Source organism: Polypterus senegalus, chromosome 4, assembly GCF_016835505.1.
Source record: "Polypterus senegalus isolate Bchr_013 chromosome 4, ASM1683550v1, whole genome shotgun sequence".
NCBI classification, from domain to species: domain Eukaryota; kingdom Metazoa; phylum Chordata; class Cladistia; order Polypteriformes; family Polypteridae; genus Polypterus; species Polypterus senegalus.
Genome location: NC_053157.1, coordinates 85,939,558 through 85,967,346, shown reverse-complemented (window position 1 = coordinate 85,967,346; position 27,789 = coordinate 85,939,558). Strand labels below are relative to the sequence as shown.

The window sequence follows — 27,789 nt, the reverse complement described above, 5'->3', positions numbered from 1 at the left end:
AAGACCCATTTTTAGCCGCAATTCCATCAAGTGTCTTAAAGGTAATAAAGTTTCTCAAAAAAACATATCAGAAACATGTTTGTTTATTCTTATTTGCAGAAAGAATGCTATTTCATGCGACAGACTGCTGAGAAACTGAACATTGCATACAAAGATGTTTATTACTGTCTATAGAGAAGATGGTGAACTGGATCTAATCATATAGAAAAAACAGGGAAGGCCAAGATGGACAACTGGATAAGATGATAAGGACATTAGAATCTACATTTTGAGAAATAAACACCTTTTTGGTCCTCAGTTGCTTTGTTCTTTAAATACATGCCATGTACCAGTGTCACTGTCACTTTCTACAATATTTTCTGCTTTAATTGTCTAAAGCAAGATGGGCAAACTGCGGCCCACACACAAGTTTAAAACTTTCATGATTTTATTAACAAAAATGACAAATTAAATACATAATAATCAGTGCATGTTTTGGAATAAATGAGCAAGCTTGTTTATACTGTAAATAATGCTAAAACTTATTTGATAGTAAGACTGATTACATATTGTACTTCTAACTTAATGGAATGTGACTTTTACACTGGATTTCATACAAAATGTTCTGTCAAGTAGTCTGCACCTCCAGTAAATGATAATAAATTAGCAATTTACAATAAGAAAAAATATTACCTCAAGTATGTGTTCTGCCTGCTGTTCTCGGTCTAGTTTTCGTGAAGTAGTTGTAACCAGGCCTATGATAAAAAACAAAACCACAGCGTTTAAATATGCCATGCAATACACAAAATCAAAAGAAATATGCACAATTCCATGTTTAATTATTCTTCAGTTTGGTTGCTTTGTCAACACTGGATATATATTGGCTGCCTTTTTTAAATAAGTGTCCCAGAAAGGTACACTCACTATTTTTTAAGTACATTTGTTCATCAAGTGCATGTAGTGTTGTCCATTTAAATACAACAAGGATGTGCTAAATTTAACACAAAGGCCAAGTATGTTATTTGGATTCATACCACTACTGACAGCTTCTAAATTAAGGCACACTGAATTGCTTACAATGGGTAGGCAAAGCCACACTTTAATCTTTGTCTAAACAAAAACAATTTACAAAATCAACATTTAATTAATACTACTTCCTACATCAGGGATTTAAGATTAATTAATTCAACAGAATTTCAAGAGTATTTTAAGCAATTCAACATTAATTTTATAAAAACATAAAAAGTTGTGCAAAATTAGCAGCCAAATATGTACAGACCATGTAACCTTGCAAAGCTATACAGCAATCCTTGGCATTAATCAAAAAGAGAAAAATCTCACTATAATTTAAAATTGTAACTGCAATATCCAACCATTTTAAAACTATTTGCCATACAAATCAATGTCATAGACAATTAAGATGTACAGTTTCCCTGGCAACTAATCCAGCATCCACAAGCCATAGAAAAATTTACAGAATTTTGAGTGCACTCGTAATTCTTAGTAGAATTATACATTGAAAGTCTGCTTGGCTGAGAAAAATTGAACCATTCACAATGATTATGCAAAAAATCTCTTTTTAAAACCCTTTGTGATATCTATCCTTTTATATTTGTGAACCTGCTAATGTTAGTACAGATGTAAGGCAGAGACCAACAGAGTACTGTCACTGAAATGCACACAAACTCGAATGTATCAAAAGACTTAACTAAGTCTTAAATTTGGTTTTGAATAAATGAAATTCAGTAAATATAGCAATAAAATTAAAAAGAAAGTGCTACAATTATGTATATAAAAAATATACACAAACATATATTCAGTGTTCCACATTGGAAGAGTAGCACCCAGTTACTATATGGCAATGCAAAGCCATGAGTAATACGGCCATTTAAAAGTAAAGTCCATAGAATTTAGACAAGGCTCTATAACGGTGATCGTAGGCACCCATTATAGGGTTTTCCACATTCTAAACATAAAAATCAACACTCAGTATAATATAAAGTGATATGATCATTTATTGAAGTCATACCGCCATAGTACCATGAAGCTGATTACTTAAAGGACACTGGAGAGCTAGGAACTGGCAGAAAGCTTGAAGTGTTACTTAAACCATAGAGTATAAACACAAGGAGAGCTCTGCATTTATCATCATGGAATTGGATCCAAAGAGAAATGGGGACCTGGCCCCTTAATAAAGCATAGGGTTGAGAAATGCAGGGATCTGAAGCAGTAGGACTTGGGTTGTATTGGGGCATTCCTGACCCAGAAAGTAGTTCAATGTACCAGAAACTATAATAAAACTAGGAAAAGCTAGGGTTGCTGCTGGAAAAGGTGTTAGCAGCCCCAGTGCAGTTACGGGGACACTGTGCTGTAAAAATGGCTCCATCCTTCAGATCAGACATTAAATAAAAGTCCTGACTCTCTGTGATCATAAATGATCCCTGGGGATCCTTCGTAAAGAGTGGGGTGTATACCGATGTCCTTGCTAAATTGCCCACAATGGTGAGTCATTCTGGTCTCCTAATCATTCCCTGCCTCCAAATGACTATTTCTCACCCCTTCAACACATAACAGCTAATGTGTGGTGATTGTAATGCTGCAAAATGGCTGCCATCACATCGTTCAGGTGGATGCTTCACATTGGTAATGGTTTAAGTGGTCTCCCACTCACTATGTAAAAGCATTATATAAATGTAAAGAATTATTAGATAGATAGACAGACAGACAGACAGACAGACAGATAGACATACAGACAGATAGACATACAGATAGATAGATAGATAGATAGATAGATAGATAGATAGATAGATAGATAGATAGATAGATAGATAGATAGATAGATAGATAGATAGATAGATAGATAGATAGATAGGGTTTATCATCAATAGTTAAGTGGAAATTATTTTGCGAGTTTAGTGAGCTATTACAGAAAACCTTAGACAACATTGTAGCTGTGCTTATTAAATCAACTGCAAATCCCTGCAACCCTTGGAGCATTGCATCATTGAACAGCTTGGACGCAAGGGCTGCTGGGTGAAAGATAAGGGTGCTACTTTTAAAAGTGAGACATAAGAAGCAGGTAGGATCGCAATCAGTAATTTCTTTTTGTTTCACTACTACACTGCACAATTGGATTACAATTACGCTCATCAGATTACAGTTTCTCAGAATTTATGATCTTGTCCTATGCCTTTTTGTTCATGTGATTTCTCTTGGGTTGGAAAATGTCTTCATCCGGGAATGCTCGCAACTTCTACAAATCTTCACAGACATTGGCATCAGGACAGGACAAATCTTTATATAACTTTCACGAGGCTGTTTATTAACGCTTTCAAATAAGTCAAAAAATAAGGTTTGAATATTCTAATTGAAAATCAGTAAATATTTGAATATTTTTGAAATAGGGTTATCAATTCAAAGCTTTATACATGCACATTGTGGACTATATTTTTATACATTAATATTACAGCAATGGCTGTAGAGCAAGAACAAACACCAGCAGCTGAAAAAAAATCCTACCACTACCTACTTGGGCAACTGATATTTAAATACACATCACAATGTGTTTGAAGTGCAGGGACACCAGCTGAGTGCTACCAGACCCATGCAACATTGTATTACGTACTTGTGATTTACTGAGGCACTGCTCATGGAAAAAAGTAAAAAGTAATAAAAGTGAAGCGATGCACTGTTTCAGCACATGTGGCTCAGAAGTTTGCTCCGTTTCAAGGCTGCTTTTATACCTTGCTGTCAGTTAAGACCATAACAGTGTGTGAGCAATGAGCAAAGTAAAAGAGCAGGGAGGAGGCAGGCAGCTTGTAGGCAGGCTTGTTTTATTACTTTGGTAGTGTCCAATGGGAAGAGGCTGGGTAATATTAATATTGTGACATTCAGAGAAAGCAGCCTGCTGGCACCTATGGACTCCCTTGGAAAAGCATGTACAAACAACTGAAAAATGTGTTAAAGTAATATAGTATTTGTACTATTTGTTATTTTACACTTCTGGCATTAGTACCACAGATTGTTGCTTTAAATTTAAATTTAAAGTTGATTTATTTAACTGGAGCAACTACAGGAATACTCTACTCTATAATGATATTTTTCTTATTTTTCTTTATAAGGTACTTGCTTTCCCAAGGATGTCTGCAAGTCTCTTAATTAGAAAGATATGCTAAAAGTATTTTTAGATATTTAAATTGCAATTGTTATTAGTCAAAATGTAGCTGGACAAATCTGTAATTCTACAAATACCTACAGTTTTAATTTTGACTTGCTGAAATGTAATTATAGATAACTCTTATTCAAAAATCAATTAGTCATCATATAATTACAAATATTTTAAATATAAGTCTATATTGAAAACAGTGGCTAAATTGTATTAGCTGTTTACATTACAATGTAGTGAACATCTTAGTTCATAATGTCATCATTATAAGTCAAAACATCCTACACAAGCACAATCCTCTTCTGCACAAAAGGAAAGCAGAATCAGTTAAGGAGCACAACATTTTAAGACTACAGGTTACAGATAAATCTGCTGACACGAAAAGAACTATTGCAGTCACAATTTAATCTAATGGTCAAACATAATTACAGTTAAACCAGAACAACCAGCACTACAAAAAACTGAATCACAATAACATTACATTCCAACATCCCTTAGTTACTTGTAGCTTTCCTTGCCACACTAAGCAAACATAAAAATGGAACCTTGAACGATTGCACATAAAAAAAACTTTCAAAACTAAATTACAGGATCTACAACTGAACCACCAGGCAAAAGAAGAAAAGAGAGGCCCACTGCCAGCAAAAGTTGAGGTGTTAAACACAGCTGCCAAAGGAGGGCGTTCAAAGCCGTATTTTCAGACTAAAACTAAGAGAGCTGTTTTACACAACTCAGTGCACATTCACCAAGAAGGATCTACTCTTTCTCAACTGTTATATCATACTAGCAATAGTCTGACAAGAAATTTGATAACATTTTACTAGCTCTGCTAGTGGCTTATTCTTGGAAAGTTTCAGGTGTCTTCCATTATGGTATTGGAGTGGTTCTGCAATGTTCATGAAGCACTAGTAAATAGCTGTCAAGTTCTGCTTGAATGCCCACAAAGCTGTCTGCCAAAATGTGTACCTTTAAATATCAATGGATTACTGCATACATTCAATAAAAACTTTTCCAGAGACAAAGTCATATGGACACATATCATGACAAACAAAATTAAAAACTTGTTTATCTATCCTATTCTTATGTCACTTGCCTGTTTGTTTTGTTTGTATGACAATAATTCAGGCTCTCAGAAGGAATGCAGGAATGAAGCCTAGTAGGTCTCTAGGCTGAAATGAACCGTGAAGGGATTATAATTACTGAGAAGTTCAAAATGTTGCATAATAATCAAAAATATGTTATTGTACAGCTCTAGATAGAAGCACTTTTAGAAGCACAGTTGTGGGCTTAAGTTCGATTCTATAGGGAAAACGGTTCAATGATTTAGAATAAATATATCCAAAATTATGGGCTTTTGAAAAAAAAAACAAGTAACAATGACATAGTAATTCCATTTGAGTACAAGTATGTGCATGAGTGGGGCTTAATGAAATACTATACCAAGAAATATATTTTTTATATATTTTACTTACCTTGTGTTTTTTTTAGTGATGGTCAAGATAAATTCATAATCGCTAATTTTGTGCAGAATGGTAATGAGTAAACCATGCTGGATTCAATTAGTCTCAAGTCTGAGGAAATGATGGAAATGTTGTCAAACTCAAGAACAACAATTATGCCAACTATGCTGGAGCAATTATTTGTGGCCCAAAATGTAACCTGAGGTGTGATGCAGCAGTGCTAACTACTGCTAACTTAATAGAATTAAACATCAGAATAAAATTTTTTGCAAGGTGGCAGACAGGAAGAATGAATTGACTAAGACTTGTCCAATGCAGATTCGATACAGGGTACTCTCTCAAACTAAATAGTACAGTTACAGTTTGTTTTATTCTGAATCCTTTTGCTGGTTCACTACCGCTGCTACCAAATAAACACAACACTAAAGCAAATGGATCCTTCATTCCATGTTTGCTTCATCAGCACAGAACTCTGGATATTATTATTAAAGAGGTAGACTTATGTATTATAAACAATCCATACAAAATACTTTAATTTTAAGACATGAATATACAACACAATTCTAGTTTTGTGTTCTTGAATGCATTTTGTTTTTAAGTGTATTTGCAAGCTTTCCATTACTAGGATCAGCGTTAAATACTCTTGGGGGAGAAGGGCTGTCACTGTTCTCTCCAACACTGCCTGCTACGACTCTGCACTGTCACACTGGCCTCACAAAGCATCATGGGGGTGTTGGGGGGAAAAAAAACTTTGTCTAGACTAGTCACACTGCAAATATTCAGGAAAATATTGATATTAATATAATAAAATATTTGGCGAACACCAGGAAAAATGCTTTGGTGGCAAGTTTTGCCAATCAATACTAATAGAAAACATGTGGATGTACTAGTACCTTGCTTCCTTTACTGAAATCAGTGCTGTTCAGATAAACTTTCGCCCCCTTGATCTGGATTAAACAGATAAAGATAAAACTGTAGTAATGAGGAAATAATTTTTTCCAGTGAATTATTTTTTTTTGTATTTAGGGATATTTTTGACATGATCATGCATTATATGATTGACATGTATTGCACACCCTGCTAAATGTTATTGATGCAAATACAACTTGATTAGCTTGTCAACAGAGAAGAGCTCTGGAGCATCTGCAGCCAGAATCTATTGGAATAAACGTTCAATGGGCAGAAAATAGAAAGACCAAGGAGAGGCATTGAGAGAGAGAGAGAAAGATTACGTTCTGACAGGGATGAAAAAGGCAGAGATTGAATCTTAACAAGGATCAGAAGAAGAACCTTACGAAAATCCAGGCCTTTAATGAACTCTTGGGAACAGTCATCAGCAGTGTGTCTGTGTTTGTGAGAGTGTCGATCTTCTCGAGAGGCTTACTTGTCTTGGCAGCAGCATTTATGTCTCTGGTGATACTTCCTATGACGTCAGTAGATGGATTGGAAGAGCACAAGGTATTATGAGATTGCTGGAAAGGGGTGTGTGGCACTCCTGATATCTATGCAAAAGGATGAAGGTCCAAGTCTTTAGAGTCCTGGTACTTATTGTCTTACTATATGGTTGCGAGATATAGACGCTATCCAGTGGCCTGAGACAAAGAAGACTGGAGTCTTTGGGAATTGTGTCTCTTCAGAGAACCCTTGGGTATTACTGGTTTCACTTTTTGTCGAATGAGCGGTTGCTCACGGAGTCCCAATTAAAGCACATTACCAAACCTGACCTGATCTGACCTAAAATGTCATTGATTAGATCCTGCCAGGTTTTTAAAAAGTTTCGAACAGATCCTCTGTATCTATAGATAATAAGATCTCCAGGGTGTTTGTACAGCACCACTGTGTTACCAAACCAGTTCAGTTTGTTGTTTATGTGAACCCCCAGGTAACAGGTACCCCTGAATGGTGACTGGCCTCAGAGACTTCTTGGCATGCCAGACAAACTCCTCTACAATTTTCCTGTATTCTGTCTTATCTCCATTATTAATGGACCCTTTGATGCCGAGTCCTCTGAAAATTTCTTTAGACGGTAAGCTCTGGTATTGTGTTGGAAGTATGTTATGTAGAAGGTAAACAGGAAGGGAGACAGGAGTTCCAGTATTGCCCACCACCATTTCTGACGCACAGTCCCTCAGTCTCACAAACTGCAGTCTGTTGGTCAGTTCATATATACACTCACAAGACATATTATCAGTCAAAAGTTTTAGAAAACTAATTTTTCCAGATTTTATTGAAATTTAAGAAGTCCAAGCCTAGTGAATAACCTGTAGTAATATAAATATACTGTATTAATAATGTCTTTTTCATAGTTATGCGCTAATGAGCTAAAAACTTACAGCTTTTCTGCAGAAATAAAAGTAAATTAAGTCTTGAAAGCTGATGTGAACAGTTCCTATAGTTGTCCCAACTTTTGTTAAATTATGTATAAACCTTCTATTTTTATATAAGCAGTACTGGAACAAACTGTGTTGACACACCCTCTGATGCATTATTTGGAAAATAATGCATTTTATAATGTCATAATGATGGTGAGAAAAGTGCAATTAAGAAAGGAAGACAGACAGACCGTAATAAACGGTAAAAGCGTGGGTATTTCCTTTAGAGAAACTGCAAAGGTGGACAAGGTCTAAGCGAGTACAGTTTGCTGTACCATCAAAAAAAACTTGGAAATCACAACAAAATCTGACAGAAGAGGGTCTGCCTGGCCCCAAGCCTCAACGGAAAGTTTTTGAGAGTCAACAGCTTGTGTGATAGGTGCCTAAAAGGACAGTGGTCAAAGTAAGCAAATGGCACTTTCAACTATGAAGAGAAGGCTTTAAGCTGCAGGTTCGACAGGTTGAGTGTCAGTAAGAAAGCTACAGCTAAAACTGAAAAATGAGAAAAAGAGGAACCACCGCCCATCTCAAAGTACTCTTGAAATAATGGATACAACAAATAAACAATTGAAGATATAGATAGTGCACATATAGTGCTTAAAGCTGTTGTCATTTGACAATCAAGTATAATGACTTTAATAAACACTTGCATTCAAAAGAGTAGTTCCTTTATTTATTAAAAAGGGGTTAAATGCAACTGGCTGTAAAAAAAGAAAAAAAAAATATGTCAACAGGATATTATGTGATAAATGCTATTCTCAAACTTTAAGCATTCAGTCTAGTCAGCAGCAACTTATTTTCTTCATTAAGTCAAGAAAATAAATTGTCATGAAGCAATGACAATTTAGGAATGTTGTGACTACATCTGATCAAAAAGTCAACATTACATTAAACACACAGGATACAGTAGTTTGTGATTGGTAACTCATTATTTCCTTGGTAAGATTTATAGATTACTGTAGCCCACATGAAAAATGGAATATAAATAGATTGAGGGATTTATTAGATCTTTAGTTTCAGATTTTATATTACACAGCTTTTGTAATAAGAAATTATAATGGAGGATTTTTGTGTGAATTACCAAAAAAAGTACTTTATTGTCATCTGCTCAAAACCAAAGCCGATTAGCAGCCTTGTTCTACATATTTTATTTTTTATTTTAGCTCTGCATATTTTAAATTTAAGTAGCAAACCACTAAAACGCATTCACTTTTCTGTGATACCACCATGATGAATGTGAACATTGTCATTAAAAGTATACTTTTACTAGGTTAATAATTAATTGTCTTACAGTGCGGGTTCTTAGGGAATGTTTCCAATGATGATACATAAAAAAAAACAGCCAGTAATTAAAATTATGTTGTTAATAACAGCAGTCCTGATTTTAGCTACAAACCAAAACAACCTGAATTATATTGCCAAAAGGTAATTAAATTGTGAAAAAAACTTTTCAAAGACTTATGTATTATCAATAAAATTTCAAAAATCGGTACAAAAAAGGGCTACTGAAATTATTTAACTCATTACCAAGTTAAAGCAGAAAATACATTTACTGTTTGAAAGTTCTTTAAAGCTGGGTTAGATTTTCATTTTTGTCCACAACATAGTATGTACTTATCAGACTAAAGTAAAGCTCATCAAGCAAAAAAAAAAAAGAAAGAAATCCAAATCTGTAACTAATTAACACACCAAAGGCTTTCTGAAATCCTAACTCATCGAGGGAGTACATCTTCATGGCAAAAGTAAGCAGCAGTTCTTTGTGATAAAGAGACATTGCTGACTTGACTCTAAATGGCAGTGCTTTGAAGCACTGAATAGCTCCACATGTGCACTATAACAAGATGCTTATCACATTAAAATGCCAAGGTAATTGCTTAAATGTTATGAAAACAATTATTTTTAGTGAACATTCTGAATTTAACAAAAATGTATAGATTTGTACATATAAAGGAAACCAACTATAGCAGCAAACCTACAAAATAAAATACTGAGGCCCATCTGGTTTTGGTTATTTGAAAAGAAGTAATCAAATTGCAATTTGGACACCAAATTTACTCAGATTCAAAATCGAGCGAGTCTGTGTATTCCAGGTCTTGTATATCCTCTAATGATAGCAGTCATTATTATCATACATACCTGTATAATCATCCATCCAACCTGAACTAACAGCACAATTACAAAGGCAACCCTGGTCTACAAGGCATACTAATATAAGTAATAAGTTAACCTAATTTACAATTCTTTGGAATATGGGAGGAAAACTGTTATTACCACAGCCTTATGACAGGGTCTAGGGCAGTGTGGCAGCAACATTTTAACAACTGCACCTCTGTGTCTGGAGTGCTTTTTTAAATATGGAGAGAACTACTAAAGGCACAGAGACAAGTTATGATGCACAGGTACAGTGTAGGAAAGCTATCTGTGCATAGCATTTGGATACAGTCTGCTGTAGTTTTAAAGAAGAGTGGTGCACAAGAGTGGTACAACAAGACAAACTCCACAAAGACAGTGACAGTTTATGAGTTTAGTTAAAGAATGAATGCCAACAGAAATAAACAACATAACATGTTAAGCCCACAGTTAAAAAATAGACAGATGATAGCATTTAAGGAAAAGATCTCAAAATGACCCAGCCCATTTAAAAATAAAGCTGTAAACTTCCAAATGTTTTATACCAGAGTAAATTCATAATAATGCCCAAATAAATAATATTTCCAAATTTCTGCCTACTACTGTTAAATATTTCAGTAACATATAAAAACTGATAAGGAAATTTGTACATTATTCTACTGTTTAGTCTAATATATGGGTACATCCAGTACATAAACACATCCTCAGCATTTTAACTAAGAAATGATATGGACATAATCGTTTACAAAAAACAGTAAACTAGGAGTATATGAAGGATTCTGAAAGCTCTTCAAGTTGGAATATCAGCTTTTTGGTACTTCTTACAATTAATGTCTATTATAGTAACAAAAGGAAAATGAGATTTTTCCTTAAACATAACGATGGTTTTAATGATGCAATTTCTCTTCTTATGCAAAGAATCCATTCTCTACAATTATTATGCTACACATGTAAAGTTCACTACGTCCCAGGTAAGCCTAAGCGTAAGGTGCAACACTAATGAGAATATTTAGCTTGGCTAGTCACTTGGACTTTCACCAACAAAACATGCAAACTTTATCCATGTCCTTACTATGTTGCTGCCCCCAAGTCACTCATTTTAGAATTAGAGGTGTTTAAAAAATGATTGTCTAATGAAAAGCTTAATATTTATGACAAAATGTGTATTTATATTTAGAATTAATTATTTCATAGGATTCATTTAGCAGCCTCCAGGGTTTATGTTGATCCATCTAATCTAGTTTAATTTCACCTTCAATTTAAGACAATTTTTAATTTCATACCAGTCTTACTTATTTTATACACATTTTTTTCAGTTGGCACTTCAAAAACAGAGACTACGATCTTTGTAGCATTAAAATATGTATTCTTTTGTTTTAAACAATTAATGTATCCATTAATATATAATATATAACATTTACATATCTTGCAATATAATCCATCCATCCATTTTCTAACCCGCTGAATCCGAATACAGGGTCACGGGGGTCTGCTGGAGCCAATCCCAGCCAACACAGAGCACAAGGCAGGAACCAATCCTGGGCAGGGTGCCAACCCACTGCAGGACACACACAAACTAAATATTTAAATATTTCTGATTGTCTAGACCAATGTTCCTTAAAACTATAGGTCATGTTTGTAGTAGTTTACCCTATAATTGTGTAATTAACGCTTTCTGTCCGTAATTCAGCCCATACTGTTACCTGCAGTTCACTGGAGATGCATAAACTTGGCGATGATGGTGTGCACGCAACTAGCAGTAGCTGATTTATCACAGTAACAAATGTGAAGGAGTTACACAGGACTGGATCTGCCAGTTTAAGGGCAGGAATATGTCTTTGATAAGCAGAGAACAAATAGATTTCATATAGTCAAGTCAGTCAGACAGTCATTCTCCAACCCGCTGTATCCTAACACAGGGTCATGTCAATCCCAGCCAGCACAGGGCACAAGGCAGGAACAAATCCCAGACAGGGCGCCAGCCCACTGCAGGGCACACACACACACGCACACACCCACACACTAGCAATAATTTAGGAACGCCAATGTGCCTAACCTGCATGTCTTTGAACTGTGGGAAGAAACCGGAGGACCCGGAGGAAACTCATGCAGACACGGGGAGAACATGCAAACTCCACGCAGGGAGGACCCAGGAGGCAAACCCAGGTCTCCTTACTGCGAGACAGCAGCGCTACCTAGATTTCATATATCTTGATTAATTTTGGGGGCCTTGCAGCCATGTCACCCCTGTAGAAGTCTGTCCATAGTGGCAAGGTTTTCAGCTAAATGCATACTCTATGGCCACAGAGATACTCTGTGTAATGAAAAGTGTGGGATATAATCTTGGGGGGGGACTTCAGCACAAGGTTTTTAAAGGATGATGTTATCATGGCCTACCTAATTTATCTTACCATGTGCACATTCCACATTTATTCTCTGACATTTACTCTCAGGTAACTAAAAATGACATTCACTAAACATAAAAATTCAAACATTATTATATATTTTCTGTAGGATTAGTGGAATTCCAAGATAATTCAGCAAATTTTAATTTAAACAAACTCTTTAAACCCTTTTTTCTAACAGCATGCTTTTAAAAACATGTTTGTCATAGACTCACTCTGTTAGACTTAGAAGTTTTGCTAATGTAAGATTTATATTTGCATCATCATTAACTGGTTAAAAACATACAAAGAGTAACAGATGCGTCAAATTTCAAATGTCACAAAATCCTGGAAGTTTAATTGACCCAGTCTGTCCCTCTTTTTTGTCCAAACTTTATATTAATCCATTACTTCAGAACTCCTGTCTTTATATTAATCCATTACTTCAGAACTCCTGTAAAACATTCCTTGTTGAACTGTTTTAAATGTATCTTGTATGACTGATGAGACTTTGTTACTGCTTAGCCTGTGTACCAATCCAGAATTAGAATATTAACTGGTAGAATGTACTAAATTCACCAATGTACCTTTGAAATACATGACATATATGCGCTTTCACTACATTCGTCACATGTTAGAAATTATACAAACATACAAATGACAAATTTAGCACTTGCATATCCATATTTAGAAATGATGCATGTCGTTTTATCCATCATGCTAACTGCTATAACTGCAGTGCTTTCTGCTTCAATGCATTAAATAAATGTAATTTTAGTATTACAAAGTGGAGGAGTTCATTTCATCGCCAGTGGAGGCAAGCTAAATAGCCACTTTCTCTGAAACTTGCCTCGACTTTTACTTGTTTCCCTAAATAATAAGCAGGACACCCCAAGGTAACACGCTAAAATTCTTCTGACAAAGTATTTCTTGACATGACTTCTGTTTTTCTTTCCAATGTGTGGTAATCCATTGCTGTATCATCATCATCATCATAAGCTATTTTTATATGTAGTTCTTATTCACATTTTTCTCATTTATTAGTTTGCCTCCTGGAGTAATTTGTCTACTTGCATTCATACATGAGTACAAGTACCAACCGTTATTCAGCACTAAAAAACCAAGCTGGAACCATTATGTTTTTGTAACTTTGACATCAACTAGTGTTGAAAGTATTCATTCTTTTAACATCCATATTCTGCATACAAATAAAGTTAACATAAACCAACACTTTGCTTGGTCTGTATGATGTTTCTGCTTAAAGGTGCAGTATAGCAAGTCTTTCTCTGGATGTTGAAACTTTTTTTAAACAAGTATAATAAAAAATAAACAAAACACAGGCATTTTTTTTCATTCCCTATGTCAGCTACTTTAACATCGCAAAATGCACTTTTTTGGTTATACACTCATTCAATTACTCATTTTTCATAGACCACATATACCTGCCTCATTACTGTATGCTAAAACGTCCAAATACTATAATCTACCCTTAATAGAGTACACTTCCAATCCAATTACAATATTAGAAGGCCAAAACACAAGCAACATTTCCCTAGGCAATGTAAGACAGTGCTACCCTTTCAGGCTGTTCATGCTAGTATTTATAAATACTAATATTCTATGTTAAGGGGTAGTGACCCTCTATTTTATGTATCTTCCACATAGGCAGACCTGTTTAGGGCATTTGTATTTATTAAGTTTTCCCATTTATTCACTAAACATAAGGTCTACATCCCCTTCAAGTTACATAGTATTCAGTTATTTTTTACTGATGAGTTTTTATCGTTCTATTCATACATCTTTTAAACTGACATACCCAGAGCAGGGTCATGGGAGGGTGGGCAGAGTTTATCAAGATAGGACCAATCCTTGGATAAGGGACCAGTCCATTACAGTGTGAACACACAAAACACAAATTTTTACATTATATAGTAATAAATCAAAAATAAGTGGGTATTTGCAACATTTGAGCCAGTACCTGAAATAAAACTGTTCCATACTTTACAAAAAGAAAAGGTTTTTCGTTGATTAAATCAGTGTTTCCCCAACCTTGGTCCTCAGTGCATACTGTAGCTGCATGTTTTTGTTCCAACCAGCTTCTGGTTTTAATTGGACTGCTGGGCTAATTAAGTCAGCTGTTATTTCCCAAGTTCTGTGTTTTGGGAACAATATAGAAATTAGAAAACTAAGTTTGGTAATATATATATATATATATATATATATATATATATATATATATATATATATATATATATATATTAAAATTTACCAAGTATATGGGAATAATGTATTTTTTTCATTTTAACAATATTATAGGCATTCTAATTGTTTAATTAATCCATTATTTACTGATTAGTGGGTGTGATGCTAAAGTACTTGCAATCTTTGATTATTCAGTGTTGTTTGCCAGCATGTCTGTTCTGCTCATTTTTAATTGTCCTTAATAAGGTACAATGAAGGGAAAAAAATGCACAGAGAAAGGGCAAAATATAATGAAATCAACAAAAGAGAGTTAAGCAATTAAATCTATAGCAAAAGAATAAATATTTCTAAATGTTTTAAACATGTAAAAATAATGCTGCTGTGCCTTTCTGAATGTAGAATAAAAGAAAAATAATACCAGCTAATTAAATGAGATCAGTGTTATCAGGTGTTGTCACTGATTAGGAATCTGGTTGGAACAAAAACCTGCAGCCACAGTGTGCCCCCAGGACAAAGGTTGGGAAACACTGGATTAAATTATTGCAAATCTACCTATATAAGACAGTTTGTGTTAATAGTGTATATTTATGATTTATGCAAACACCAGTTCAAGTTTTTACAGTATCCTAAATGTGTTATACAAATCTTGCCCTTTTAATTGTGAAGAGCACACTGCAATTCAGGTTAAATGTCTATGTCATATTAAATTGGGTTTAAAAATGTATTAAATAAACTCATGGTGACTCACTTACTGCATATTATTAGCATGAACAACTGATCACCATAAGAAAATTTGACTGGAAAACCTCTCACAGCTGCTCATTTTTTCCTGCTTGTATTTGGGAATGGCTCCCAGAAATCTCTTATATTTACAGTAAGAAAAGTAAATGTTGATATCAGGTCTCAAAATACAGCTGAAAATCTTTCATGCCAAAACCCACTTGTTTTGCACTTATAAGGAATGGTGGTTTGTGATATGCCACAATTAAAACCTACATTCTTTTAACTAGATGTACTGTAGCTTAATTCTGGAAATAAAACAGTACACTGCTTAAAAAGATCAAGGAATTGACTGCTTGAGTGCCAGCAGTATGTGACCAAAGGAGGCCAATCTAAAGATTTAAAGGAACTGTTAAAGATCTTTGTTTTTTAATGTATTTAATGTATGGGTGATAACTAATTAGTTCCTAAAAACTGAAAATGTATGGCTAGCTTTTAGCAGCTTCTGTATAAGTTAAGCACTTATGACACATTAATATGCCACTTCTTGTACAAACAGCACCATGAAGGTTGCCCAGCACTGTGCAAACAGTCTGAGAGTTCTAATCCAGAAACATTAGCAGTGTTATTTAATAGGAAGGAATGCTTCACATCAGACAGAATAGTGCATTCCATGCTCCTTAAATGCAGGGAACAGTTTTTGCAAGCCACTCATTAAAGCTATCAGGGAAGCAGCCTCAGACAATTCCTGTCTCTCCAATAGGATTATTTTTGGCATATTTCATTGTGTTCCACAGTCCACTGGCTACAAAAAAGTTTTATATACTTGACAAGCTCAGAAAATCATTCACTTTCATCTTGCTAAATATGAAAACAATCTACAAGCAGACATATATGCATATAGAAACACTGATAATTTAAAAAAAAGTTTTTGAAAAAAGCGATGAATATTTGCATATTTATGTTACATATAATAGATATGTACAATAAGATTAACTGGGCAGGCTAAACTGTTCAAAACGGGGAAAAAAAACCCTAGGCAAAAGTAGTCTTTAAAACTCAGAAAGGGAAGTCTTTTATTTTGCCTTTTAATTGCCCGGAAACTTTAGGAAGTTGTTGGAAGTAGTACTTGTTTCCTATTTCACTTCTTTATAGGGAAATTCAGGATATGCTGTCATTGTTTTGGATAGTAAAGCTGTCGCATAAAACCAAAGGGAGGATATGGTGTAGATTTGCTTTTAAATATAGTTCCTACATGCAATGTTATGCTGTTTTATTTTACTCTGGGAATTAGTAATTCTTATAATTTAAAGAATGAATCAATAGGAAATTAATGCTATTTCTTAGCAGTTTAACATGGACTATCCAATGACACAAAAAATAGAGATTTGGACTTAACTGTGTCAAACAGTCCCTTAGGTGTTGCACTGTGTTAAAAGATTCTTGGTCTTTTGAAATACTTTAGGAAGACTATTTGCAGTTGTTATTGCAGAGCAACAAGATAATCTGTATTTTTAAGAATAAAATATAAAATAGCTGCCAGCCTTTGGTGTCGCACATAAATCCTCTAGATACTATTTTTTGTCTATGTAATACTTAAAAATAAATATATATATACACCACCCCTGCCATCTCAAAGTTTTAGGATTCATTCCAGTTATTTATTTACCTATTTATGTATCTTGATATCCAGGCTAAATTGCCCTCCATATGTAATACTTAAAAATAAATATATATATACACCACCCCTGCCATCTCAAAGTTTTAGGATTCATTCCAGTTATTTATTTACCTATTTATGTATCTCGATATCCAGGCTAAATTGCCCTCCATAGTCCACTGGCACAAAAATGGCTGCCATCGCATTCAGGTAGATGCGACACATTAGTGGTGGTGAAGTGGCTCCCCATTCACTATTAAAAGCACTTTGACTAGTGAGAAAAGCACTATATAAATGTAAAGAATTATTATTATTAGCTCTGCTGAGGGCATGTGCTTCAGTTTTATGATGCCAGACATACCAGGTAAGTTTAATTTAAATGTATGATGTTCCGCATTTACTTTCCAGCAGCCACCTTACGAACATAAATTCAATTAACACTTAAGGGAACACTTAAATCAAACATCAGATCTCAATGAACTAAATATTCCAAATGGAAAATCTTTACTGGGTAATACTGTGTACTTCATTGAGAACAAATTGATGTATCAGAAAATCAAAATCAAAAACTGAAATTACAGGCTGATCCAACCTGTGTGAATTTCATCATGTCAATGCATAATTCGACACTGTAGTATGTATGGCCCCCACAGGCCTGTATGCACCCCAACAATGTCTGGGCATGCTCCTCATGAGACGGTGGATGGAGTTCTGGGGGAATCTCCTCCTAGACCTGGATCAGGGCCTCAGTGAGATCCTGGACAGTCTGTGGCACTAACTGGCAATATCAGATACACTGATACATAATGTCTCAGAGGTTCCCATATAAATAGTTGGATTCATGTCTGGGGAACGTGCAGTCCAGTCAATGTCATCAATGCCTTCGTCATCCAGGAACTGCCTACACACTCTGGCCACATAAAGCTGGGCATTGTCCTGCACCAGGAGGAACTCAGGGCTCACTGTACCAGCATAAGGTCTGATAATGGCTCCAAGGATTTTATCTTGGTACCTAATAGCTGTCAGGGTACCATTGCCTAGCATGTGTAGATCTGTGTGATCCTACAAGGATATGCCTATCCAGACCATCACTGAACCACCGCCAAACTGGTCATGCTGGATGATGTTGCAGACCGCATAACATTCACCACAGTGTCTCTAAAATCTTTCATGGCTGTCACATGTGCTCAGTGGCGGAGCTGTCAAATGTGGTATACTCTGGCGAATGCTAATCAAGCTGCACAATGATAGGCTGTGACTACAGGTCCTAGTATTGAACGTTGGGTCACCCTTATGGAGTCTGTTTGTGATAGTTTGGTCAGAAATATGCACACCATTAGCCAGCTAGAGGTCATTTTGTTGGTTTTTGGCAGTGTTCCTTTGTTTCCTCCTCACGCAAAGGAGCAAATTCCAGTCCTGCTGCTGGGTTGATACCCTTCTCTGGCCCTGCCCATCTCTCCTTGTGTAACAGCCTGTCTCCTGGTATATCCCCCATGCTCAATGACTGAGCTAGGAGACACAACAAATCTCCTTGCAACAGCATGTATGGAAGTGACATCCTGGAGGAGCAGGACTACCTGTGCAACCTGAATTGTCTGTAGGTATGGCCTCTTGCTACCAGTAGTGACAAGGACACTAGCAAAATGTAAAACTAGAGAAGAAACAGTGAGAAAGGATAAGGAAAGTCGAATTGTCTGTGGCCACCACCTGCAAAACCATTCCCTTATTGGGGGTGGTCTTGCTGATGCCTGTCCAGTGCACCTGTTGTCATTTTTCCAAAGCAGGTGAGGTTGATATACAATTGCTAATGCTTCCGAACTAGACAAATTGATATCCCTGAAGCTTAACTGACTTGGTGTTAGACTGTGATGATTAAGTGTTCCTTTCATTTTTTTTAACAGTGTTGTTGATCTCATATCACATTTCTACAATGTTATAAATATTTGTAAATAATGCTCATTTTGGATTGTTTAACATTTACTATATATGTCAAACCTAGTGTACTCATTTAGAAGATGCCCCATCTTACCTGTGTGCTTTGATTTCACAGTGTAAGATTATGAGGTGTGCTTATCTGTCTCACAGGGCAACACTGTTTGTTTCTTGTCACCTCTTTTTTATGTGTTTTGATTGACCTGATCACGAATGAATTTACAACTGTTGTCTGATCACTGCACAAGAGGCAGTAAGCCTGATCAGATTCTTGGCTTGCTTTGATTGACTGGTAATTGTGCAATTTTCTTTATTATGTACATTTGTACCTATTTGCATTTTTATTTGTACCTTTTATTGTATTTAATGCGCCACGTTAATCCTTGACTTATTATGTTGTGAATGTGATTCCCTGTTATCGACAGCAGATGCTTAGTGTGACTACCACAGCACGCACAATTTCACCCAAAACACACAGATTTATTTAGATCAGTCCCATGTTGGATCACATTAACACCTCATGCAAACACTCCAGTTTTTCACTTCGTACTTTACTGAGACCATCCTATCCAAAGGGCCTGGGTACAGTTGCTTTGGTCTACACCATTGTGAAATTGGTGTGTTCACATCTACCTAAACCAGACTTTTGTGGAAACTGCACCAGAGTTAAAAAAAAAAAACAACTAATCCAAATGAAGTAGGTTTGAAAATGCTTATATTCACAGCAGGAAGTGTGTGAATTAAAGCCCCCCACACAGACACTATATGCAGTGCGTGAGTATACCAGCTAATTCTTCGATATCCACAAGCATCTCTCCACCCTCCTGTAACAAACAACCCCCAGCACAGACTGTTTTATCGTACATCATCTGTGTTCTGAAATAATGTGAATTTATAAGACATCATACATCCTTAGAACATAGTATATGAAAGTGTATTCAGATAATGTACATCAAATGTACCATGCATATTAAACATCCATCCATCCACCCATTATCCAACCCGCTATATCCTAATTACAGGGTCACAGGGGTCTGCTGGATCCAATCCCAGCCAGCACTGGGCGCAAGGCAGGAATAAATCCCGGGCAGGGTGCCAGCCCTTGCAGGACACACACACCCACACACCAAGCATACACTAGGGACAATGTAGGATCGCCAATGCACCTAACCTTCATGTCTTTGGACTGTGGGAGGAAACCGGAACACCCGGAGGAAACCCACGCAGACACGGAGAGAACATGCAAACTCCACGCAGGGAGGACACACATTAAACAGAAAACTGTAAAAATGCATTTGTCTAGCAGTTAACACTGTTGCCTTATAGTTTTGAATCCTGCAGTCTGTACACTACTAGAGTTACTGTTTGGTTTTTGAAAGTATTTTGAGTCTTTGCCACTTTTTGTATACTACACTAGCTTGTGACTCTAAGTGTGAGTGATGGTGTGTGCATATGTGCTTTCTGATGCATGGGAGTGTTCCCTGCATAGTTACACAGCCTCTAATGTCATAAATGGGTTTATAAAATAGATGAGTGCTGTGTCTTTATATAACTTGCATGTATGTAATGTATATAAACGTCTACTGTATATTCACATCTGCCATATGTGCTCAGGGTGAACCTGCTCTCATCTGTGAAAAGCACAAGGCACCAGTGGTGGACCGGCCAATTCTGGTATTCTATGACAAATGCAAAACAAGCTCCACAGTGCCAGCCAATCAGCACAGGGCCCACTAGAGGACATCGGGCCCTCAGGCCACCCTCATGAAGTCGTTTTCTGATTGTTTGGTCAGAAACATTCACACCAGTGGCCTGCTAGAGGTCATTTTGTAGGGCTCTGGAAGTGCCCATCCTGTTCCTCTTTGCCCAAAGGAGCAGACACCGGTCCAGCTGATTTGTTAAGGACCTTCTACGGCCCTGTCCAGCTGCATCCTGGAATCTCCTCCATGCCCTTGAGAATGTGCTGGGAGACACAGCAAGCCTTCTGGCAATGGCACGTGTTGATGTGCCATCCTGGAGAAGTTGGACTACCTGTGCAACCTCTGTAGGTTCCAGGTATCGCCTCATGCTACCAGTAAAGACGCTGACCGTAGCCAAATGCAAAACTAGTGAAAAAACATTCATTTCATTAACAACAAAGCAGCTGAAACTGATTAACAACCCCCTCTGCTACTTAACTGACCAGATCAATATTCCAGAAGTTTCACTGACATGATGCTATACTCTGATTACATATATATATATATAGTGTGTGAAAGTGAGAGAGAGAACAAGAGAGAGTGAGAGTGAGAGAGACAGAACACACAAAGCTCACCATGACACCACAATTAAATAATAACTTTGTGAACTTTTTTTATCTCAATAGTTAATTATTTAACAACTGTGAGAGAGGCTATGTGAAATGTACTTGTAAAATAAATATCATAGTAAATGCAGATGTACACATTCTAGTTTAAATCATAATGAAAATGTCACGTCTGGCCTTAGCTAGATGCCAGATTATGAAGTAAGTAATGCAAGACAACATCTATCCAATTCTTAATCATGGATTTCTGATACAGTATTAAACCGTCTAAATAATGACGACCCAAGAAAATTCCAGAGATAAAACTCTACAAGGTTTTCTAACTGTTGATGCTAAAAGAATATTTTAGATTACATATTATCTGTATTTAAAAACAGTCTAGAGTTACTAGTTTGGTCTTCTTTTATATATGATAATGTCTGAATATGCATCACGAATGAGCTATTTTAACACTTTCAGCATTAATAAACATGATAAAGCAATTAGTGCAATTCAGAACTCTTATATAGCATCACTAAATATTTCATAGTGTCCTTTCACAAAATATTTTATAAAACTACAGTTCTTAAAGCAAAAATGAAACAATCTATTACGCATGACTGAACTTATTGACAAAGCGTCCTTTCTTTGACCTTCTTTACAAAATTTCATTTATTATCAAAAGCATCTGAACTAGAAACTGAATTACAACAAACTTGTCTAAACAAAGAAAATTCTGTTTAGTAAAAAGTTGAGGCCCAATTTCCCCTGTCTCTTTTATCAAGAAAGTAACATAAGAGCTATAAGGGTTCAATAAAACAAAGTTCAAACTGAAAGCCATTTCAATTACTGCACTTACAAAAATCAAAAGTGACATAAATATACACTCAGCTTCATAATCTGACATTCGTTGAAAAGTAAATCATACTTAAAAATAAATTTAATAAAAAAATCTGTATTTATACACTTCACAGATTTAAAACTCTTCAGAAAAATTCTTAAAAGCTTCACTGTGATGATCTCACTGCACATAAAAAGAAAAATCAGAACATTATTTTAACATAAATTGAACTATACTCTAAATAAACCTTTCACAAAACAGAAGTATTGAACACCTCTGAGGTCCTCTGAAACATTTCTTTTAGTCTATAATAGAAATTTTGCATCTGTTCAGTAGATATCAAAGAATGCTTTCCAGTATCATACAGGTTGAAAAACAAATTCCAAATGTAAATTGCTTCACAGTCAGTGGAAACAGACATCTGGAAAAGGAAACCCCAATACTGAAAAGATACAATTCTCCAGCAGCTGTAGAAAATGGTGTTGGTAATGTAGGAACAATAACAGCTGCACAAAGAAATCTTTAGATATCTGTGTTTCTCATAATCCCTGTCTTGCATGATTTTTTCCACTTCATTGTCAGAAAATGCATACAGTAGATGAATCGAACTGCAATCATAAAAGAGTGGGTGCAGGGATGCTATCTAGAGTATGTTGTGGCAAAAAACCTCCAAGCTTTTAATGTGGGTAGCAGCAGTATATTGCCTCTTCCACCTGCAATACTGAGAATATAGTGCTAATATAATGATGGCGAAAAAAATAGTAATGAAAAAAGAGGGGAGAAGGCGTAATTTGATTGGCAAAAAACTGACCAAAATGACTCCTTATTAGGCAACAGAAGACACATGAGACAATGGCATAGGGAAAAATTACAGGACAAAAATAAAAATGTACATGCACATAGTAATGTTTTGCCTACTTTCTTTTCCCTGATACGTTTTGTGTGATCTTACCAAACTAAGAAATAGAAAATGAATACCAACATGATCATACTGAAATTAATATGGCTCTCTACAGGCCATGAAAGGTAATTTTCTAAACAATTCTGAATGTGAAACTTTTGAAAAGCACTATTGTACTGTATCTCATAAAGTTGAAATACTACCATGTAAATGAAATAGGAAAACAATTAAATAAGGTAAATTCATTAGGCATCCTACCATACCAAACAGATAACTAGGTAAGTATAATAAAGTGGCTAAGGCTTTGCACTATAAACCAAAAGGCTGATTGCTCAATTCCAGACTCAACCCATTTTAGGGCACTAAGTATGTTACTTAGGCTTGTTGTTCACTAACTGTAAGAATATATTTAAAGGCATCTGCCAAATGCATTAACTATATCATAATAGTCTTGATTTCATTCTCCTGCTGTTCTGCAGTACTCCATGTGCAATGAAAACTAAGTTTTCCAAATCATCTTCTGTTAATTATGTTCAGGTATTATTTTAGTTTGTTTCATGTAAGTTTTCTAATCTATTGTAAAATGTATATTCCTATATATACATATGTGTTTGAGAAAAGTAAAAAAAGGTTATTTCCATGCTAAAAAGAAAAGAGGGACATCTGCACATCCTTTGCTCAAAAATCAACCTGTCATATATAACACATAACTAAACCTATTCAAATATCTATATTATCTGTTCCGAAAGGATATATTTTTATATATTACATGTATCTCACACTTATTTTTTACATCTTTTTTGCATAAGAAATTATTCATTTTATCTGTTTCTATGTGATGTTTACCTATCTTATTCAAATAGCTATTTATGTTTGATATGACATATGCATCACATATATTTCAATTGTTTTATTTTTTTTAATTATTCAATTATTTTTCAACACTTTAAAAGTGGTATATGCCTAGCAATGTTGGAAGCTAAGAACAAGTTTTCATATTGTCTGAATGAGCATAAAAATTACTTTTAAAAATGGAGGAAAACTTCTTCAGTTAGCTGAAAAATTAAATTGTCTTTATACAACCAAAGCAGAGGAAATAGCTTGGATAAATTAACAGTGGTATTGCTTGCAACAGAGATGGCATTATATCGAAAGGCACAAGAGTGCACAAACATGCAAACAGAGACAATAACACATTCGGTGCATACCCTAAACTAAAAAGGGCACCAAACTCCATTGAAAATAGATTATGAGTGAGGAGGAAAACATGGCAACACTGTCAGTGGGCGCAGTAAGTTGGAAGAGAGTAAAACGGCTGACATTTAGCTCAATGAGGAATGATGGCCTGATGGCTCATGTCCACAACATACAGCATAAGTGGTCAATGATATATTCCAACAAATTGCCAGATGGAGGACTTTTCAAATACATGTAATATCTTTAAGGTCTGACAAACACTGCTCGAGACAGATGGCAGAATGACATAACACTGACATTTGAAAGCTACAATGCATGTAACTTTAGTGGAAACCTGCCATGTTATTTATACAGAAGGGGAAGCAGAACAAAGAACAAGTTAAATAGAAAAATGTTGCTATTTTAGATATGTGTAAAGGTTTTAGTTAGCATTACTTACATTGTGCATTAAATATTGCCTGGAATATAAAATGATATATGGCATGGATCATGCAAAGGATGTAGGATATAAAAGATGAAAAATATTTATTGTCAATAAGCAATTGTTAATACCAAAAGCAGTAAATGTTTGTGATATTTTAGGAGTCTTTATAATTGCCCAACAATAAACAATATTCTTTCCATACAAATTAATATCCCTTTCAACAAAGCATCATAAACTTTATTTTTATACTAAAGGAAATACCTTTAGTAATAAATTAATCTGTATTATGTGCATTTACATCATAAGCGACTTTGAAAAAAATCTTTCAGCATGTTTAAAATTGGAGAGTGCGTAATTTACTATAAGCAACAGTTCATCCATAGCAGTCAGTCATTATCAGTGAGAGCAATGCACTGTATCTAACAATAAAGAAAGGCTCCACTAATAATTTCTGACAAATGAGAGAGACTATACAGTCTACACAGACAGTGTCAGCACTCATTTGTCATCAAATTTAAATCATACTGTGGCTCTTTTATACCTGATTGCTAGAGAGAGAGAAAAAGCATACATATAAATTAATGGTTTACTTCCGGTAACTATTATTTCTATTAAGTTACTTCCCAATTATTGATTTTCAGTAATTTAAAACAAGTGCTTTTAGTTACAAGTAGAGATCAAATTTAAAAGAAATACTTGCCAGTATTTACATCTGAAACCTTTTGGATTTAAGTGCAATCATTTTGACAATACCAGCTCATTTTTTAAACTAATATGGGTGATAAGTTACATTTGCTACACCCAACAATGATGGAATTTTTTAAAATTCCCTGAAATAATCTACTTATTTGGCCAGCTCTTTACAGTGAAATTATGAGAACAGTGGAATTTTATGTAATGTCTTCTCATTCTTGTAAGGTGGCCCAGGAAATCTCCTAAGAAAAAAGAATGTTAGCCATTTATGAGTGGTTTGAAAGCAAATTGACATTTTGCTTAAGCATAATGAAGAAGGCTGCCTTCAGTTCATCTTTCTTTCTGCCTCTGCAAATGTAAAACCATCTTAAACCATGTGCTAAACCATGATATACTGACTAATTATATAATGCATCTTCCACAACTTTTTAAATACATATTACAAAATATAAAACCTTAAAAGCAGCATGTCCTGCACCTGGATTAGGCCATGTGCTCATAAAGAAGCATCAAAGTCCCCCAAATCTCTTATTTCAGATTAGATGCATGTCATAACCCACAAAGGCAAACCTCATAAGACAGTTTTAAAAGGTAAATACAAATCCTAAAAGCATAATTACCTAACTGATGTCTGAAACACTAGACATGAAACAACTGAAGTAGAACTTAATGTCTCACCTCATTTAGAAATGATCACCAAGCAGCTTTCAGCACACAGCTCTGTGTTCAATAGTACTGCTCCTTTGGGAGCTGAGCTAGCTAACAAACTGTCTTGTATTACAAATATGGAGAACAGTCAACTATTTGGAATAGAGCAACATGTAAAATGAAAGTTCATACTGTACATAGTAAAAAATGCCTTTAATACAAATACTTTGCATAGCAACATTAATACATACACTGTCAACATACTGCAGTGGGCTGGTGCCCTGCCTGGGATTTGTTCCTGCATTGCGCCCTGTGTTGGCTGGGATTGGCTCCAGCAGACCCCCGTGACCCTGTGTTAGGATTTAGCAGGTTGGACAATGACTGACTGACTGACTGTCAGTATATTTATTATATGCATATTCATATCACTGTATTATAAATCAATGCTAAGTCTAAAAAAAAACAAAGTATAAAATGATGTTTTGCTTACCGGTTTTGGAGTTAATGGCAAAAAAGCCTTGCGGGTTTCCACTTGTAATTTTATAACTGAGTTTGTCACTGGAAGTAGAGTCTGGGTCAACGGCTTCAACTTGCATGACAGAAGTATCCTTAGGAGAGTTCTCTATAATTTGTGGGTAATAGATTGGTTCCGATGTTAGTGGTGCATTATCGTTTACATCTTCAACTGCAATATAAACCTCAATGAAGGAAAACAATGGGACAACCCCTTGATCTGATGCATAGACAGTAAGCCAATAGTGGGATGTAGTCTCATGGTCCAGAAGATCTTGAGTTCTAATAACACCTAAGAAGAAAAAAAGGAAGAGAACATTTTTATACATCGATCCATTACTATATACCTGAAAACATTTATAGTGAGTAAAATATAATATATATTTTATACCACATTATACTGTAATCCAGTTTATATCATGCTTATTAGAAACAGATGAAAGGAATGACACAACATAATTTGTCCTAGAGTTTACAGAGACTTCACATATGAACAGGGCAATAATTATAATTAAAATTAAATAAATATATTTAAAATTGAAGCATAATTTCAATAGCGAGTTTTTTTTTGTACTGGTAGTGGATTGTGAGTGGGTTGCAGCAAGTCAATGCTTCGATGATCACTTTTTATAACCCTACCACTCTAACAGCCATGCTAGATTCACCTGTGGGGACATGACATTCCCCACCATTGACCCATGGGTTTGGCAATCCTGCTCAGTTCACCAAGGGAGAAGCACAAAGCCTTCCATCAATTGTGCTTGAATCACTAATGGGGAACCCCTTCCCCAATCTGATTATCATACACAATTTGCCTATAGGGACACAACACCAAAAAGGTTGATAAATACTGCTCTAGAAGATTCCCTCAATCAAACTGGTATAACTTTAGCAGATAGTGACTAGTGTCAAAGGGAGGATAGAATAAAAATGCGACTAAGACTACAGTACATGTTGTGGAGTTTTACAATACTTATAGACACATATTTGTCTTATCTTATAGAAGCATTAAAACAGAACAAGGTACAGTATTTGAGAAGCAGGAGATATGTCTAAATAATTGCCATCATATGAAATCAATTAAAGGTGAATCTAGCACTCCTCCCAGGGTAAAGATTGATTATTATAAACAAACATCAAGTCACATCCAAGATCGGATGAAAAAATGTTGCCATGACTATGTAGGTGACAGGAGTGTAGCTGACCCAAGTTTAAGAGCTTTGAACTATCTCTGTGTCATATTTGCTAGTAAGCAGAAAGGTTAACATGAGACTGACTGGCATT

At 35.4% G+C, this 27,789-nt stretch overlaps 1 protein-coding gene across 5 annotated transcripts in view; it reads right to left on the bottom strand.

The window, feature by feature from the left end:
• The window catches only part of fat1a (FAT atypical cadherin 1a), a 194,763-nt gene that overhangs the window by 104,948 nt on the left and 62,026 nt on the right, over nucleotides 1–27,789 (bottom strand). For all 5 annotated transcript variants that reach the window (XR_005633345.1, XM_039750959.1, XM_039750961.1 and 2 more), the window contains exons 3-4: nucleotides 26,483–26,797; nucleotides 673–734 (exon numbers count right to left, since the gene is read on the bottom strand). Coding sequence is in view for 4 of the 5 variants with exons in the window: in XM_039750959.1 (XP_039606893.1) it covers nucleotides 673–734; nucleotides 26,483–26,797 (377 nt within the window). In the remaining variant the exon portion in view is untranslated. The remainder of the gene's footprint in view (nucleotides 1–672; nucleotides 735–26,482; nucleotides 26,798–27,789) is intronic.